Source organism: Camelus ferus, chromosome 16, assembly GCF_009834535.1.
Source record: "Camelus ferus isolate YT-003-E chromosome 16, BCGSAC_Cfer_1.0, whole genome shotgun sequence".
Lineage (NCBI taxonomy): Eukaryota > Metazoa > Chordata > Mammalia > Artiodactyla > Camelidae > Camelus > Camelus ferus.
The window spans coordinates 1,158,056-1,175,121 of record NC_045711.1 but is presented as its reverse complement, the minus strand read 5'-3'; the positions used below and the strand labels follow the sequence as shown (position 1 = coordinate 1,175,121).

The 17,066-nt window shown below is 51.5% G+C and overlaps 2 protein-coding genes across 5 annotated transcripts in view; both read right to left on the bottom strand.

Annotated features, from left to right (window-relative positions):
- The window catches only part of ITGAE (integrin subunit alpha E), a 50,336-nt gene extending 43,972 nt beyond the window's left edge, over window positions 1-6,364 (bottom strand). The window contains exon 1 of the mRNA XM_032498040.1: window positions 6,245-6,364. Coding sequence (XP_032353931.1) covers window positions 6,245-6,278 — 34 coding nt within the window. The 5' untranslated portion in view covers window positions 6,279-6,364. The remainder of the gene's footprint in view (window positions 1-6,244) is intronic.
- A 1,055-nt stretch (window positions 6,365-7,419) lies between these two features.
- NCBP3 (nuclear cap binding subunit 3) overlaps window positions 7,420-17,066 on the bottom strand; it is a 33,274-nt gene continuing 23,627 nt past the window's right edge. Inside the window, exons 13-16 of one of the 4 annotated variants that reach the window (XR_004326499.1) lie at window positions 16,353-16,515; window positions 15,732-15,894; window positions 8,892-8,963; window positions 7,420-8,448 (exon numbers count right to left, since the gene is read on the bottom strand). Coding sequence is in view for 2 of the 4 variants with exons in the window: in XM_032497982.1 (XP_032353873.1) it covers window positions 15,786-15,894; window positions 16,353-16,515 (272 nt within the window). In the remaining 2 variants the exon portion in view is untranslated. Of the gene's footprint in view, window positions 8,449-8,891; window positions 8,964-10,644; window positions 16,516-17,066 lie in introns of those variants that run through there. The other 3 variants (XR_004326498.1, XM_032497982.1, XM_032497983.1) reach the window with 3 other exon arrangements.

The following is a 17,066-nucleotide window of genomic DNA, read 5'->3' as shown; positions in this document are numbered from 1 at the left end:
AGGCTGCCGTGCCCGTCATCAGCCCACACTTCGAAAATCAAGTCTTTAAAATACCCTAGCAAAGGAAACAGAAAGGAGGAGTGAGATAAATGCAGGAAGGATGGCAAAATCCTCCTGACTGTTTCAAGGATGCTCGCCAAAAAAGTTAAACCTGAATTTAGCGAAGGCATTAGCCCTAACTTCCAGGTTTCAGGAAATGTAGGGGGTTGAGGGACAAAACACACACATTGAGAGGAAGCAAACGCACAAATCCTAAATGAAGATGTCCCACAAGACAAGTGACTGAGCTCTGTCTGCAGTAAAGGAAAGATTTGAAAAAGACTCATAAACCATAAAAAAAAAAGGGTGGGGGTGGCAGGGGCCCCCTCTAGACTAAGAGAGGCATCCTAGCGACCGCACGGGATGTGCAGACCTTGTCCGACTCTTGATTTGAACACCCGGATTTTTAAAAATAGCCATTTTGAGACAGTCAGAAAGAATTGAATACAGACTGGGTATTAGACAATACCAAAGAATTCTGGTTAATTTTGTTCAGTGATGAGAACATGGTGCCTGTTTAAGACAACATCCCTGTACTGCAGAAATGCATACTGAAGTATTTAAGGGTGAAATGACTTGATATGAGGGATTTGCTTTCACACAATGCTTCTGAAACATCAATGTGCAAATGAATCACCCACGTATCTTCTCAAAATGCAGATTCTGATTCAGCAGGTCAGGGAGTGGGGCTGACATCCCCCAGACCAAATTGTGAGCAGCAAGGCTTTAAAATACTTTGGTAAAGGAAATAAAAAAGGGACAGTGAAATGAAAGCAAGGGCGGCAAGGTCTTGATAGCTGTGTCACCTGGGTGGTACGCATTTTGGGTGTATCATTGCCATTTTCCTTACACACTTAAAACTTTGTTTAAAACCACCCTTTTAAAGGCTGGTGGAACAGGTGCCCTGTGTCTGCTCTCTCTCAACTCTCCATCCCTTTCCCTGAGCCTGGCACAAAATAGACACCTGTTCTTTATTCCTTTCCCTTTATACCTCTGCCTTGCCCAGAAGGATGGTGTAGTGACTCGTAAAAATTTGCAATGCACTGAGATAAAGCTCGTCTTAAAATAATGGGGTGGGTGAAAAAAACTAAAAAGTGAGAACTACCCGCTTCTTACAAGGGGCGACTGGAAGGCCTTCTTTCCCTTTTCTACTGTCTGCCTGACTTACAGACATGAACTGAAACCCAGTGATAAGTCCAGGCTCATCCCCTGAGCATCCGTGGCACCTCCCTACTCAGCCCGATGCCCCTTCTGCCAGGTCTGCTCTCCGGCTCCTTGATACCCCACTTCCTGAAGGCCATCTGCACACTCCCATCTCCGGGCCTTTGCACAAGCTCTTCCCTCTGCTCCATCCTTTGGGGTCCTGTTCAGGCACTCCCTGTCCTAGGAGCCAATCCAGATTCTTTGCCAGAGTAACCCAATGGTCCCTGAGCCCCCTTGGCATCCTGTGGTGTCTCTGTCTGGCTCTGACTAAATCCTGTCTGGGTTAGAGTGATCTGTGATAAAGTCTGTCTCCCCAAAACTATAATCTGATCTGAGTCATCCATGACACCAGTCCCCCCCACTCCAACCACAAAGTCCCGCTCAGCACAGAGCCAGGCCCGGATGAAGTATCGTGGCAAAGTCAGAGGGGGCCAGAGATTCCTGATCCTCATCCCACACCCCCATCCCCATTTTCACTTTGTTCAACTGAAGGATCTCGGTGCAAGATCCCTGAGGGGTGGGAAAAGGGAGCAGATAAGCAGAGACCATCACAGCTACCTTCCTGCACCACCTGCTGTCTTCCAGGCGCCACACTCAGGTGCTGAGACTCAGAGAGTTCGAGTGATTTGCTCAAGGCCCATCAGCAGATAGAAATTCGTGTCTGGGGCCCAGGTCTGCCTCATTCTGAAGCCTTTAGTAAAAGCTGGAGGCACTGAGGGGTTGGTGTAAACAGACAGCAGGGTCACACATGGTCGGCAGAAGCTGGGCACTGCTCCTGCTGGGCACAGCTCCCCGTAGGGCCAGCAGAACTGGGGAACTGGGGCAGAGCTGGGTTAGAGAGCTGGTAACTAGGTCAGTGAGAACCCTGATGTTGGCTGGCGCAGGGCGTGAGAACGTGTGTGTGTGTGGAGGGGTGTCACGGGGTCTGCTGGGCCTCCCCAGAGAGCCAGCTGTGCCTTGGGTCCGCGAGGTGTGAGCCGCCTCGCTCATGCAGACTCCCCCAGGCCCCTGCCGTTGCCCCTCTGCTTGGGCTGCCCTTGCACCAGGTGACCCCTTCCCTTCCCACCGAGACTCAGAGAAAAGGAGCGTGGGTCCCAGAGGGAGGCAGTCCGGAGCTCAAATTCTCGCTTTGCCAGAGTCCCTGAAGCACCTCACCTCTGTCTCCCCACCTGTGATACGAGGCCCTGCAGACAAGCAGGGTGATGCCGGCCAGCATCTGACACTTCAGAGGCTCAGTACATGGGTGCTAATGTCAGTGTTAGAACCACAAGGGAGGGCCTGTCACATTTTCTCTGATGACCTTGCTTGCAATCTCAAGCCCCTTCTCGTGCTGTCAGAGGTGAGAGCCCACTGAACCCGTCTGTCACCACACCACCCACAGGGCTGCCTCCCCAAGCTGTCCCAGCACACCACACGGGCCCACTGAGTCAGACCCTCCCTCCAACATGTCAGCCACCACTTCTCCCCCAACCAACCCCAATCACATTTTATTTTTATTTATTTTTATTCTTTAATGGAGGTACTGGGGATTGAACCCAGGACCTCCTGCATGCTAAGCAAGTGCTCTACCACTGAGCTATGTCCTCCCCTACACCGGGCATTTTAAACACACATTCTCATGGTACTATTCCTGGTTTAGCAAACTGAGGCTGAGGGGCAGTGGGGGGCATTGGTTTGCCCAAATTTATACAAGGAGCCCAGCCGTAGAACTGGGACTAGACAGCTGTCCTGACGCCCAGCCCAGAACACCCAGAAAGGCCTTGGGGGGCTCATGCCTCAGAGCTGTCTGCAGCCGCCTGTCCCGGGGGGCAGCTCACCCTCTGACCACCCACCTCGGTCTCTCACATCCAGCCTCATCATCTCAGCCTCTCCCCCTGGGACCCCTTCACAGGCCGCCTGGCAACTGTGGCCAGCAGATCTGCAGCAGACTGTGCTGCTGGGCACTGTGCTAAATGCGTGACAATTTTCCTCCTGAATATTTCTCATAAATGTCTCCTCCTCCCCTGTCCACCTGCCCCAGCTCCCCTTGACTGGACCACGGCAGCAGCCTCCTCACTGGCCCCTCTGCCTCTGTTTTCTCCAGGACTCCGCCTTCCACACCAGTCTGTCACTGTCACAGCTGGGGGCCTGCCAGGCTTCCCGCTGCCTGGCACTCTGGGTGCCCCTAACTCCCCACTACCCCCCTGGACCTCCCCAGCCTGACCGCCAATATGACCCCTGTCTACACTCCACAAGCCAGCCTCCCAGAGAAGGTGGGAGACGTCTGGCCCCAACAAGGTCCACACCCCACACCTGGCGGGCCCCAAACACTGCACTTTTCTACGCCCACGTGGAATGCCCTTTCCCCATCCCCTGTGTGTGACCTGAAGGCATCCTCAGTGGCCCTCCTGTGTGCTGGGGATGGAGGGTCACTGTGTGCAAGCGGCCTGCTCACCCCGGGGCCCAGCGTGTCCTGGTTGTGGGGGGCAGGCAACGTCAGAGAAGACAGCCTTCTGTTCCCACTCAAACGTCACCCTGCATCTTCTGAAACAGACCCCTCACACCCCACATCGCTGTCCTTCTGTTTCTCCTACACGGAAAGCCCCCTCTCCCTTCCCACCACCAGTCTAGACTTGCTAAGGACCTCCCCCAGCCCCAGGGCCACCTCGGACACTACAGCCCCCGTCCTCAGTGACCAAGGCTTTCTATCACACACTTGTCACAGGTCTGGGGTTGTGTCCCCGGCAGTTCTGCCACCTCCCTGCTCCCCTCTGCAGGGCCCAGCAGGACTCCTGGTCCCAGCCTGAAGTTGGTGCAACAGCAGAGCAGGCAGCCTGGACTTCTGGCCCCTTCACCTCTGTAAGTTTCTCTAGGCTGAGAGCACAGGTCCCTTCTTCCCACGAGCCATGTAGACTCAGTCTCTGAGACCTAGGGAGAAGTCAGCAGCTGTGGTCACAGGATGAGTCAGAGTTGAAGACTGACCTGGGGACAGCAGGCCGTATGGTAGCAGGATGAGATGGGCAGGTCCAGACTTTCAGTGTGCTTATGTATCTGCATCTGACTGTCTGAGACAGCTGATGTCATCTCATCTGCTCCCACAGGTGAGGAGCCCAGTAGGTGCTTGGAAAGGGTGGAAGGTCAGGGTCAGGCCAGGAACAGTCTGGATTCTTTCCAGACGAACTAGGCCCAGCCAGGCACAGGATGCAGGGCCCTGGACCTAAGGTCACAGTCTGAGGGGTTCCTCCTCCCTCCCCGGCATCTCCTTGTCACTTTCACAGACTCTCCCCAGTCCTTAAGACTCAGTGCCAATCTCACCTCCTCCAGGAAGCTCTTCAGAATTGGTCCATTCCTAAGTCTCAGGACCTCACAGCATGGAGCAGAAGTGTCACAGCTCCATTCCTCCCACTCAGACTGGAGCTGCTGGGGCCCTGCTCTCCCCTGTCCTGGCCCATAGCTTAGCCAGGCTTCAGGCTGTATCTCATTCCATGACTACTCCATCTTGCTCTCTGCTGTCCATCAGCCTAGGGAGTGCCTCAGCCTCAGAAGGGGTTTGATAAATGTCATCTGGATTGACATCACTAAAAAAGTTGCTGGAGTAGATGGCTGGTTGTTTCAGAGGCCGCAGGAGACAGGGATGAGCAGGAAGCTAGAGTGACAGCAGGGCTAGTGTCCCGGGCCATGGGGTATTCTACTGAGCTGGAGGCAGGTAGAGGCAGGGGCTTGAGCCCCATTTCTGCCAATACTTGCTTGTAATCTTGGCCAGTCATTGCCCCTCTCTGGGCCTCAGTCCCCTCCTCTGTACTGGGAGGGGAGGGGGGCGACTAGGGTCTGGTCTAAGCATCTCCCCTGGACATTCTTGGTGATGGGGGATCAAAGCCATAAGCCATAAGAGGCATAAGATTCTCTCCACACCCCATATGTAACTGAAAGTAAAGGGAAGTCTAAACTGTAAAATAAGGAAGTTTTAAGAAAATTTTGATCTTCCCATGATGATTATTGTAATGTCTTTGAAATGTCAAATATTATAAGTATAAAATGTATGCTTTTCTGCTACCCTACACACATACACCTTGCTTGCTTCTTGGGTGATCTGGCCCCGAGGTGGGTGCTAATTCTGAGCCTCCCCTGACCCCCGCCAGCTCTGCCCCAGCTCTCAGCTACCATCTGGCATTCACTCACTGCCCACCCCACTTGTCCCGTTCCTAGGGAGAACTCAGGCTCCCAGGAGCCTTGAAACTACACCTGCCTGCGGTCCATCTCATTCTTCCCTCCATCTTCTGACCAGTGTAGGAGGCCCCCCTGGAAGTCCACCCAGATCACTAGGCAGGACCACCCTGGCCTCAGGCTTGATCCGAGCAGCCCCAGGGGACTTGCTGACCACACTCAACCTCATCCTTGGGGCCTGGTGGGTGGGTGCAGGCTCCTGGCTTGGCTTGCCCCCTAGGGGCTTCCATGAGAGTTTTAAAGGCCAGAACAGGACCCCAGACAGTGTGGAGAGGAAGCATCCCCTCCCCACACAGGTTCTCATGTGGGCCCTGACGTCAGGAACAGGAAGCAGGCTCCCCCCAGCATTCGCCCTCTGCCACACACAACGTCCACCTGCTCACAGGGTCCTTGCCCTCCTCAGCCAAACCCCTGGTCTATAAGAGAAGGGAGCTCTGCTGGGCAGGTGGGCATCGCCAGCCTCTGCACTTAGGGGACAAGCTCGGCCCAGATGTGAGGAGCTGCTTGGAGTGGGTGCTGGGGGAGAAGGCCCAGGGAGGGAGGGCAGGTGGCGGGAGGAACAAAGGGCAGAGGTCTGGAGTCCGAAGTCACAAAGTCACAGGCAGTCAACTCTGCCAACAGAGAGCCTCAGAGGCCCTTCCCAGCAAGCCTGGGGGTCTGGACACCCTGAGTGTGGGGACCCCTCCTGATGGGGGGTCCCCATACTCTCTCTGACCTCAGGCCCTGAGCCCCACCAGACACAAAGAAAGGCTGTGCTGAGGGCAAAGCCGCCCCCCAGGGCAGGGGGAGGCTGACTTACTGGTCACGCAGAGCAGAGTGTGCAGGAGCCACATCCTGGCTGGAGCAGAGGCAGCGGTGGGAGCCTCGGCCGCTCAGCTTCCCTCCTCGGCTCCTGGGCTGAGGTGGCCAGGAGGCGGGGACAGAGGCGCACACACAGGCAAGGACCACAGGCAGACAGGCACTTTCAAGTAGACTCAGACGCTCCCCTAGTATACGGCTGGCTGCGTGGCTTCCTCAGCAGTTGTGGGCTGGGTCCTGGGAGCTTAGAGACACCTGCCAGCCCTGCCCCCTCACCCACACTTTCATGGACCGGCGAGTGGAGTCTGGCCTGGGAACAGAGCTGAATGTCCCCGGCAGCAGATGTCTGAGATGTGGGAGCAGTATTAATCCGGCCGTGGTTTATCATCCACATGGGTGAGTCCCAGCCCCTGCCCTGCTCTGGAATCCACCACCATACCTCAGCCCAGCGCCCAGCCTAGGGTCCCTGGCAGCGGTTCTCTCAGCAGTGGGAATGGGGTCCCCCTCCCACAGGAAGCACCCCCATAGCCAGAAACTGGGCTCCTGCCCCGGGCCTGCACCCTCGAGGCCCTGAGACAACAAAGGGCCAGGGGAGTGTAAAGACCCATGTACTGACTGAATCACCGCCTCCATTCGGCTTTGGCCGCATTCTATTTAAAACCTGACTACAGCACCATGATGGGGGAAACAATTTCACAGAGCTCTGGGCTTCCCGAGCAACAGAAGTGAAATTCCATCAGTCTTTCAGCACACCTCTGATCCAACCCAGCAGCCCAGAGGACACACTGCCAATAGCCTGCAGTCATGTTTAAATGCCAACTTCATGACCTGTTGTCAAATTTTCCCTGTGTGACCGAGTCTGTGGCAGAAGTAAGTCTCTCCTGCACTCCTGCCCCGCAGACCGCGGGAAGCTCGGAGCAGAGCTGAGAGCTCTGCGATGAGGGTCCAGGTCTGCAAGGCCCAGCGTGGGCGCACCGGCCACCTGTGGCTTACTGAGTCCTTGAAACGTCACCAGTTGCTGAGGAACTGAATTTTCCTTTTTATTTAATTTGAATTAACTTACAATCAAAAAAGCAGGGGACTGTAGGTCTCTCTCACATGAAAGACTGCAGCCCCAGGGAGAGCACTTTGAAGTATGAATGTGTTAAAACGCAGCAGACAATGATGTTGACTTAATGACCAGATGAAAATCAATTTTATTTTGTTTCGCACAGTGAAAGCTGGCTTGGCCAAAGTTTTGAGAAGATTGATGTCACTTAAAACATTCTTGCATTGTTTGCTTTGGTCTGACAAAGTATCTCCAACTAGCATGATAGTTTCCTGACGTTACACAGTTGTTTGAATAGAAATTACAATTCGCTGTTTTCCGTACTATATACTGTCCAACAGAGACGTTAAACAGCTGAGAAAGCGAGGCTGCGGGTCTGACGAGCTGTCTGTCAGATCACAAGCCATCCCAAGTTGGCTTGACTTTGTTATAGGCCAGGGTCCTGAATGTCTTCCCATACTCCAGGCTCAGGGACTGTACCCCCCCCCCCAACTTGTTCCCAATGCCAGGGACACTTGGCAGAGCCAGGAGGGGCTCCTCTCCCACCACTGGCCCAGAGGGGAGCCGCAGCAGGGACAGTCTAGAACCCAGGACTACAGCTCACTGGAGATTTCTGAGAAGCGACTTCGGTTTGGAGTGTGCAAACTTCAGGACACCTCAGGAGGCCAGGCGAAGTAGATAAGTGGATGCTGGAACAGGTGCAGGGCCATTTTCTACATCTTTGGAGACTTCCAGAATGCCGACTCCTCCTGCATCCATCTAAGATGTATTTTCCAAGCTTGTCGGTGCCAGTATGGCAGACCCCTAATCATGAGCAGCCCGGGGCCCTTCAAGCCCTTCTGACAGTAACTGCTGTTCCCACAAACCCAGACTTAAGTCCCAAGGCAGAGCCAGGCTGTGCTCACAGCACCTAGTGCGAGGCGGGGCATTCAGCAACTTACGTACGTACCCAAAAGGACGTGAAAACGGCTTCCTAACTCACCTTCCTTTAAACAAATATTAAGGGACCAACTTGGGACATCCTACAACATAAGTGGACTGAACTCTTCAAAAAAAATGTCAATATCATAAAGGGCAAAAAAGGTTCAGGAATTGTTCCAGATTAAAGGAGACTAAAGAGGGGGTATTAAATGTAGTATGTGATCCTGGATTGGATCCTAGAACAGAAAAAAAAAACTGCTTTAAATAACATTGTTGGGACAGTTGGCAAAACTGAAACATGAACCTCAGATTAGATACTACTGTACTGACTAGATAAACTTATACATTTCCTGAATTTGACAATAACACTCTGGTCACATGAGAGAATGTTCTTTTCTTAGAAAATGTACACTAAAACATTCAGAGGGTAAAGGGACATGGGGGATTCAAAGAACTCAAATCGATCATGATTGGGGGGAGGGAGGAGGGAGAGAAGGAAGGAAAGAATGAATGATAAAATGTGGCAAAGCGTTCTTTGTGCTAGCCTTGAAACTGTTGCATAATTTTGAAATTACTTCACCATAAAAAGTTGTAAGTTACAGGATAGAGATGTGTTCAGCACGAGGTCAAAGGACTAACTGCTCCGCCCTGAGAGTGAGTTAAAAGCACAATGACTCACCGGGGGATGGGGGCTGTTCCCAGATGCAGGTGATGTTTCTAACTGCCCACTTGCCGTCTAAGTCCTAGGAAGCTGGGGAGAGGGCATTTGGAAGAGTGAGGACGTTGCTGAGGCTAGAGATAGGGTTGGCCAAGGGGCGCTGGGGGAGACGGCAGAGCAGCATGGATCACTCCCATTGGCTGAGCGCTCAGTAGGGGCGCAGACTTGGTGCCGGGCCTCCCCTGAAAGCCCTCATCTGATCCTCACAAGCACCTACTTGGTTCTCTCAATTTCTCAGATGAGGATGCTGGCTGACAGGTCTGGTTCCTCCAAAACCAGGACCCTGAACAACTACAAACCCTACTGCTTTCAGGCCCATGGGTCTAAACCCCTCCCAGTTCGTGAACTTTTAAAAGGCTGGGACCTCATTCCACTGGCATATACAGGGATCCTTGTGTTACTGGGTGCCATGGCCTGAACTGTGTCCCCTCTCCCAAATTTGTATGTTGAAGCCGTAACTCCCAATGTGACTATATTTGGAATTAGGGTGTTTAGGAGGTAATTAAGATCAGGGCCCTAATCCAACAGGCTTCGTGACCTTAGAATAAGAAGAGACATCTCTTTTCCAAGTGCACACACCAAGGGAAGGCCGTGTGAGCACACAGTGAGATGCTATCTGCAAGCCAGGAAGAGAGGCCTCCTGAGAACCCAACTATGCTGGCACCTTGATCTTGGACTTCCAGCCTCCAGACTGTGAGAAAATTAATTTCTGTTATTTAAGCCACCCAGTCTGAGGTATTTTGTTATGGCAGCCTGAGCTGACCAAAACACTGGGCCTCCTCCTAAAAAATCTTCCAAATAAAACATTGAATGGCGCATGTGTACGTGTGTGTGGTGGGGAAGTCAGCTTTAGCAGGGAAGGGAGCCAGGGAGCCATCCCCTTGTCCTTTCATAACAGAGGGGCTGGGGAGGCAGGTGCTGCCCTGGGTCATGGAACCAAGGGTCCGAGGGCTTAGGCCTCTTGCTTGCCCTCAACTCCTTCCTGCCCAACTCCACTCCTGACGCTTGTTGGGAAAGCTCAGCAAAGATCCCAGAACTCATTAGCACCAGAAGGACACTGGACATCACCCTAGCCCTTTACCGGACAGGAAGGGGAAACGAGGTCCCAAGAAGTGAAGGGACTTGCTTGGTCTTTTCCAGTTTGTGTATGAGACAGAATGAGTCCCCAGAGCTTGGGGCCCAGGCCCAGCCACCATCCTATTTCACCCTCCCCCAAAGGACATCCTACCTGAGCAAAAAGCTCTGCCTCCTGCCCACGGGCCCTCTGACGAACCCTCACAAATAACGAGAGGACGCATCAGGGGATTAAACACACGACAGCCCCACAAGGGACAGGAAGGTCATGTCGCCTATCCTGTCAATGGTGTGGCTTTCTGCCCTCACTAACCTACATTGATCTGGGGGCAGAAGTGACAGACAGTCTGAGGTAACAAAGTCTCAACCACTGAAGACTGTCACCCAGAGCAGGATCTCTCGAAAACTGCTCCAACAAAGCCAGGTGAGAACCCTGGGGCCAGGGTGCTGACTTCAGTGGGTTAAATGCCACCCCTACCCTGGAGCCGTATTCACAGCACAGCAAAAGCCCGCTGGGATGAATGCCTCTCAACTATTTGAAATAAGCTCTTGAAAAGCCAGCATTTCCCTAACTGCTCCCAGGAACATCAAAGTTTTGTGAGATGTTCGTAGAATTTCATTTAGAAAAAATGCTACCGTATTTTTTTTTCTTCTAAGATTTATTTTATAAACATGTAAGAAAAGTTCTACATTATTGTCGGGCAGATTACACAACAACAGTCTGCCTTGAAGCCAGTACGCTGTTCTCAAGATAATCAAAGACATTCTGTCCTTTCAGTTCCTCAAAGAAAAAAAAATGGTTTAACTTCGTTTACTTCTAGTAAATGTAAGATTTAAAAGCAAATATTTATACATCAAACTCATTTGTGCAGTAATTAATTAATCTGTGAAGTCATGATTTGCTGTTAACTTTAATCCAAATTGCTCATAGCATTTCACCAAAACTTCGCAACCGCTCGGCCTGAGAGTGGGAAGGCTACTTGAGGCAAAGGAGCTGCTGCCGGAACGCGTTCCGTTTCTTTTCGCCTTCTTTGCACTGCTGTCACCTTCCTCCCCATCTGGATCAGATGCTGAGACTGGCCCAGCAGTTCCTCTCTGGGGCCTCTCATCCACCTGCCAGCTTCCTTCCTGCCCTCCTAGGGGCAGGTGAAAGCTTTCTAAAAAAACATTCTGGGCCACCTACATGATTCTCCAGCAAATTCTTTACAGAGCTGGGCCACTTTCAGCTCAGATATGGCCAGATCATCGAAATCTGATTTTATGGGGGTCTAATTAATGAGACTGTTTCTTACGCAGTGCAATTTATGCATTTGTGAAGAATCTTCCTCTTTTTGAATCTGGAGGTCTCGGCTAGAAGGAGACCAGCCTGCAGACAAAGGTGCCAGGGCTGGGCTGGGCTACTGCAATTCACTCATTTACCAAACACTTTCTAGGCACCACTTACTCCCTCCGGGCTGGCCGGGTGAGAGGAACAGAGATAACAACACGAGGACGCCTGCTCACTAGGGGCTGCCAGCAAGGAAAAATAAACATGAAAATACGGTGTCGTGCATACAAGGCAGGACTACGAGGAGCAGCCTGTAAGAGGGCTCTGGGGCCTCAGCACAGAGCCGTTCCTGCAGCTGGGGGGTTCACAGTCAGCACATGTCTAGGGGGAGGCTGCCAGCTGCCAGGCAAGGCCCTCGGGCTGGGAGCCCCTGGGACAAGCCGGATGTGGCCCTGCTCTCACGGAGCTCACAGACTAGCAAGAAGACAAAGCAGGAGCAGGGAAGTGCAATGCAGGGTGCGGGGGTGCTGGCTTGGGGGTACAGAGATTTGGCATGACACACACATTTCACTTAGGCAAACATAATGGTATTTGTCTGAAAAAGTAAGGGGGAAAAAAGACAAGGAAAAAGGAAAATAATTTTAAGTCACCTGGGCCACTGCCGCTGCCCTCCACCCTCCAGGCAGACGGGCAGGAGGGCCTGCGGCGAGCTGCCCCTGCTGCTCCTGTGGCCTGACTCGGTTCCCAAGAGCCTCTTCAACAGCGAACTGCTCACCTAGTGTGAGTCTAACACCTAAAATAAGCGTTTTTTGCACAACACGGCCCTAACTGCAGGGTAACCACTTCTCCTGGTGCTCAACCAAAGAAACCATGATCTTCTCCCACACGGGCAGGAACCAGCTGGGCTGGACTTCACGACCATGGTCCTCAACGTGGCACCTTCCTCACCGGCTCCAAGGGGAGCTGTGGTCACACTCAGTGCTTATCTTAGGCGTGATTTCTAACCTAACCCTGGAATGTAACGAGACTCCTTTGTGGCGGTACGGGGGACACTGGGTCTGGAAGTCGCAGTGGCTTCCTGGAGAGGTCTGCAAGTCCTTGAGGAGGAGGGAGAAGAGAAGGCAAAGGTGAGGTGGGATGAGGAGAGGACCAAGGGGTGTGTCGCTGGGGGAGGAACAGCACTGAGCAGAGCCTGGGAGGCTGGTGAGGTCAAGACAGATCCAGGAACTAGTGAGCAGAGAGCAGGGGAGGGTGGGGAGAACCGGCCAGAGACACCGCCAGAGGCTAGCTGCTGGCCAGTCCTGTGAGCTGTTAAAGGAGTTTAGAACTTATTCCAGTGGCAGTGGTGAAGCTTTGGAAAGGTTTTAGGTGGAGGAATAACAGGACTACCTTCTTCAGCATGTTCATCCTAAAGCTCATGCAAAGATGCCCAACACCATTAGTCACCAGGGAAAAGCAATCAAAACCACAATCAGATACCAATTCACGCCAGAAAATAACAAACGCTGACGAAGATGTGGAAAAACTGGAACGCTCATACATTGCGGGGGGAATGGAAACTGACACAGCCACTTGGAAAAACAGTCTGGCAGTTCTTCAAAAGGTTGAAGACAGAGACACCACATGACCCAGAAACTCCACTCCTAGGTATGTAACCCAAGAGTAATGAAAACGTATGTCCACGTACAAACTTGTACATGAATTTTCATAGCAGCAGTATTCATAAAAGCCCAAAAGTAGAAACAATCCAACTGTCCATCAACTGATGAATGGATAAACAAAATGTGGTACATCCACACAACGGACTATTACTCAGCAGTAAAAAGAAATGAAGTACTGATACATGTTACAACACGGATACACCTCAAAAATACGTTTCGTGAAAGAGCCAGTCACAAATAGCGACAAAGTGTGATTCCCATTTATATAAAGTGTTCAGAATAGGTAAGCCCATGGAGACAAAAAGCAGTTAGTGGCTGCCAGGGGAAGGAGGGAATGGGGTACTGCTAATGGGTACAGGGTTTCTTTCTGCTGAGGAAAATGTTCTAAAACTGATTACGGTGATGGTTGCACAGCTCTGAATATACTAAAAGCCATGGAAATGTACAGTTTAAATAGGGAAAGTGTATGCTATGTAAATCATATCTCAATAAAGTTGCTAACACCACCAAAAGTTCATCCCAGCTGCAGCGTGCAGAACGGAGAGAGAGAGACAGGGCTGAGGGACCTGTGGAGAGGCTGCTGCAGGGAGGGCCGGGGAGGAGGCAGTGGCTGAACACAGGGGAGGGGCCCAGGGGGTCAGACCAGAGGCGACCAGGGCCTTACAAGCTCTCCCAGGTAGCTGGTACCTCTCCTGAGAAGGAGAGTGGAAAACAGAAATGAGGTTATCTGCAATTGTTACCAAGCAGCAAAAACGTTATCTAAAATCTCCACTGTGTGAAGACTAAAAGGAATACGAAGAGTGTGCAGCCCTGCTGCCCTCAGGCACCAAGAGCATCCAGATAAAAGCATGCTGAGTTGCCACCAGGGGACGGTCCTGCCTGCCCATCCTCGCTCCCAAACTCCTAAGAAAGGGCCTGGGTATCCGGAGCATGTGGAAGATGTTACAAGATCTGAGAGCCTGAATATGGGCTGAAAAGCGACAGGCAAAGGCCAATAACTTTGGGAAATACTCTTAACGTCTCCAAAGGTGATTTTTTAGGTTCTGCATGTTTGTGAGAACTGCAAGGCTGCTGAAGTGGGCATTTTCTTGATTGGGTTAAAGACCCAGCTTTAACCACACACCACCACCCTTCCTCAAAGTCTTCCCTGACATCTAGCGGGAGACTGGTGAGGGGCTAAAAAGCCTGGGACACATGGGCCTGAACAACTGGTGGGGAACACAGAAGTCTAAGAAGGGGCGTTTTCTGAACCCCACAGAGACCATATCAGTGGGGACCCTGGCCACAGGGACACCTCTGTCTCACAATTAGACCCAGAGACTGGGATGGGAATGGGGTGGGGGTAAGTTCCCGTTCACAACCTCGCGCACACCCTCAGTTGTCTCCTCGCCCCTCCCTGCACCTGCAGCAGAAAGCAGCACTGGCCAGCCCACTGCAGCCGCAGCTCTGGGAAGAGCAAAGCACCGCCATGACACACCAGCAGAGCCAGCAGCTCTGACACCGGCCCATTCACCTGCTAGATGGGGAAACTGAGGCCCAGGCCTGTGGAACAGAGCCAGGGGTTGGCATCCAGGTCCGACTCTCCAGCCCCTGCACTTCTCACTTGACCAACCCCCAAAACCCTGCCCCCGCCTCAAGGACCTGGCTCTCATCTGTGTGTTCACAGGCAAACAGCTGGGAAACCTCAGAAACTTTAGGTCTCAACTGGCAGAGAAACCAGAACCATCTCTTTCCTAGAATCCTATTAGGAAGCTGAAACATACCATGGCTAAGCACTCTGATCTTCCTAGAGGGAGGGGAGAGCAGGTTAAACAACAAAACATGAACAATACAGCTTCTGTGGCAGCCCTCAAGTCTCACAGCCCTTTCCTTTCTAACAACAGCGCTCATTCTGCCTTCAGTCACACCACAGTGCCAGCAACTGTCAATGGGACCACGAGCTCAGCCATGAGTAAAGATCTCTACAACCCAGAGCTGCACCAGGCACCAAACACTCCAGACAGGTGAGGAGTTGTGACATCACAAAAGGGACAGAGGCTTATTCTCCCTAACTCCTCAGTTCTACTGAGTTGAAGAGAAACACTATTTTTAAGCCTGCAGAGGTATACAAACACTAAAACACTTCAATATAAAAATCAGATAGGAAGACAAAATAACCTACTGCCTTTTTGTGGTAAACTCATTTGAAAGAAGTGTTAGAAATAAACGAACTAAAATTTCTATCACTATTACCTTATTTGCCAGTTTTGAATGATGTCTTCAAGTGCCAGAACTTAGAGACAGAAAGGGTAAGCATCAGTGTGTCACTTCTGAAGTAGCAATAAACACCCGGTTCCCATCACAGATGGATGGGTTTTTTTCCCTACAGTGACCCCAAAGCAAGATGAACTCTACATATAACAGACTATACAGTTAGGATCATTTAAAAATAATGAGACTCCTCTCTTTGCCTTCTTCCAAAGTATATAATATATATTTAACAGCACATTAGAAGACACCACTTGAGCTTCCCTTGTAGCCAACAGGAAGTATTTTCACATATAAAAATTAAAAATTTAAACTTTTAAATCATTATTATTTTTTCAACATAATACAGACATAAAAATTGTTCAACATTAACCCATGACCCCGCCCCTAGCACAAAAATCCACCCCAAATCCAGAAGTCACAGTTTTTTGCTCCTAAAAATCCCACAGCACTGAACTTGATCTTCACTTCAAGCTGATGGCTAACGAGAGGCCCCTGACAGAGACCCCCAGGGAGGGAGGAAGGGCGGGTGACGCTGCGGCTCGTATCTACCTGGGCGGCACGGCTGCACCTCTGAGGTCAGGTCCATGAGATTCGGCCCCCACACTAGGGTCCTGGAAGGGTGAGCTGGCAGCTTCCCTCATCTTCCCCCTCGAAGGCTGTCCAATAAGCACCTGGGAATTGACTTTTCTTGGGAAAAGGGTGCTGGTAACAGCTGTCAGGGCCAAGGCAATAGTGAGAAGTTCAGTTCTCTGCTCTTTGGATGAACTGTGTAAAACATTTCTTTTAAAAGACACAATGTTAAAAATATTAAGAAAAATGTCTACAAAATCTGGAGGGCTGCCTTTTCCTCAAAGGGTAAAGCTTGAGGGGTGGTGGGAAAAGAATTGAGGGCCCAGAACTATCACTCTGCAGCAAAAGACTAGATAGATGCCCTTCAAAACACGTCACATTCTTAAGACGTCTTGCTGAAGCAGCAAGAGCGAGGGTGACCACAAGATCGGGAGGGGCGCCAACTCCCACAGAGAGGGTTCCTACTGTGCGCCCCACCCTGCGCAAGAATGTCAGGCTTCAGGGCAGCTGCCTTGGCCCCAAGGGCATCAGGACTCTGCCTCTGAACCAGAGCTGCTTTCCCGACTAACTTCAATCTGGAGAGATGGTAAGTTATCTAACCGGCTCTTCTTTTGGCGAGACTGTTCTTTCTCCTTAATCAGAGCCCCCCATGCCCTTTGCAGCTCCGAGTCATCTTCCTCAGTGCCGGGAGCCCTGTGATCCGCTTTCTTCGGGTTCTTTTCTTTGGTCTTGGGTGCAGATCCTAAGCGAGTCCATAAACCACCTGTTTGGGTGAGAAGGTATTTCAGCTTTGGCAGTGGATGCTGAGGAACAGGCTGGTGCTGAGGAAGCAGGGGAAACACTGGGGGATCTGTGGCATTAGCAGCCACGGGGTGGCCTTGGGCAGATCATCTCACTTCCCTGGCTGTGGCCTCCTGCCGGCAGACTGAGAGAACTGGACCCAGCAGGGGAGTTTACAGTGTGGGTACAGGTGCGCCCCCACCCCCACACTAGGCATCTCAGAATCACCGGGCAGGAGGCTTGTGCTACCCTCGCCCCTCCCTGGGGAGACTCCCCACTCCGTGTCCGGAGTGGGCCGTCGCAGCTTGTTCCCAACTACAACATTCTGCAAACTGATGGGCCTGCTATGCTGCACACTTTCAGATTTTGTCCACACTCCATTAATTTTTAAAGTATTAATATTTAACAATAGAGAAATACGTGTTTAGAATTTCATCGCCTAGCCATACTACAAGGCAATTAAAAGTTTCATTTGTAAAGACTATAACAGTGTGGAAAAATGACTATGATAAAATGCTGTATGAAAAAAGCAAG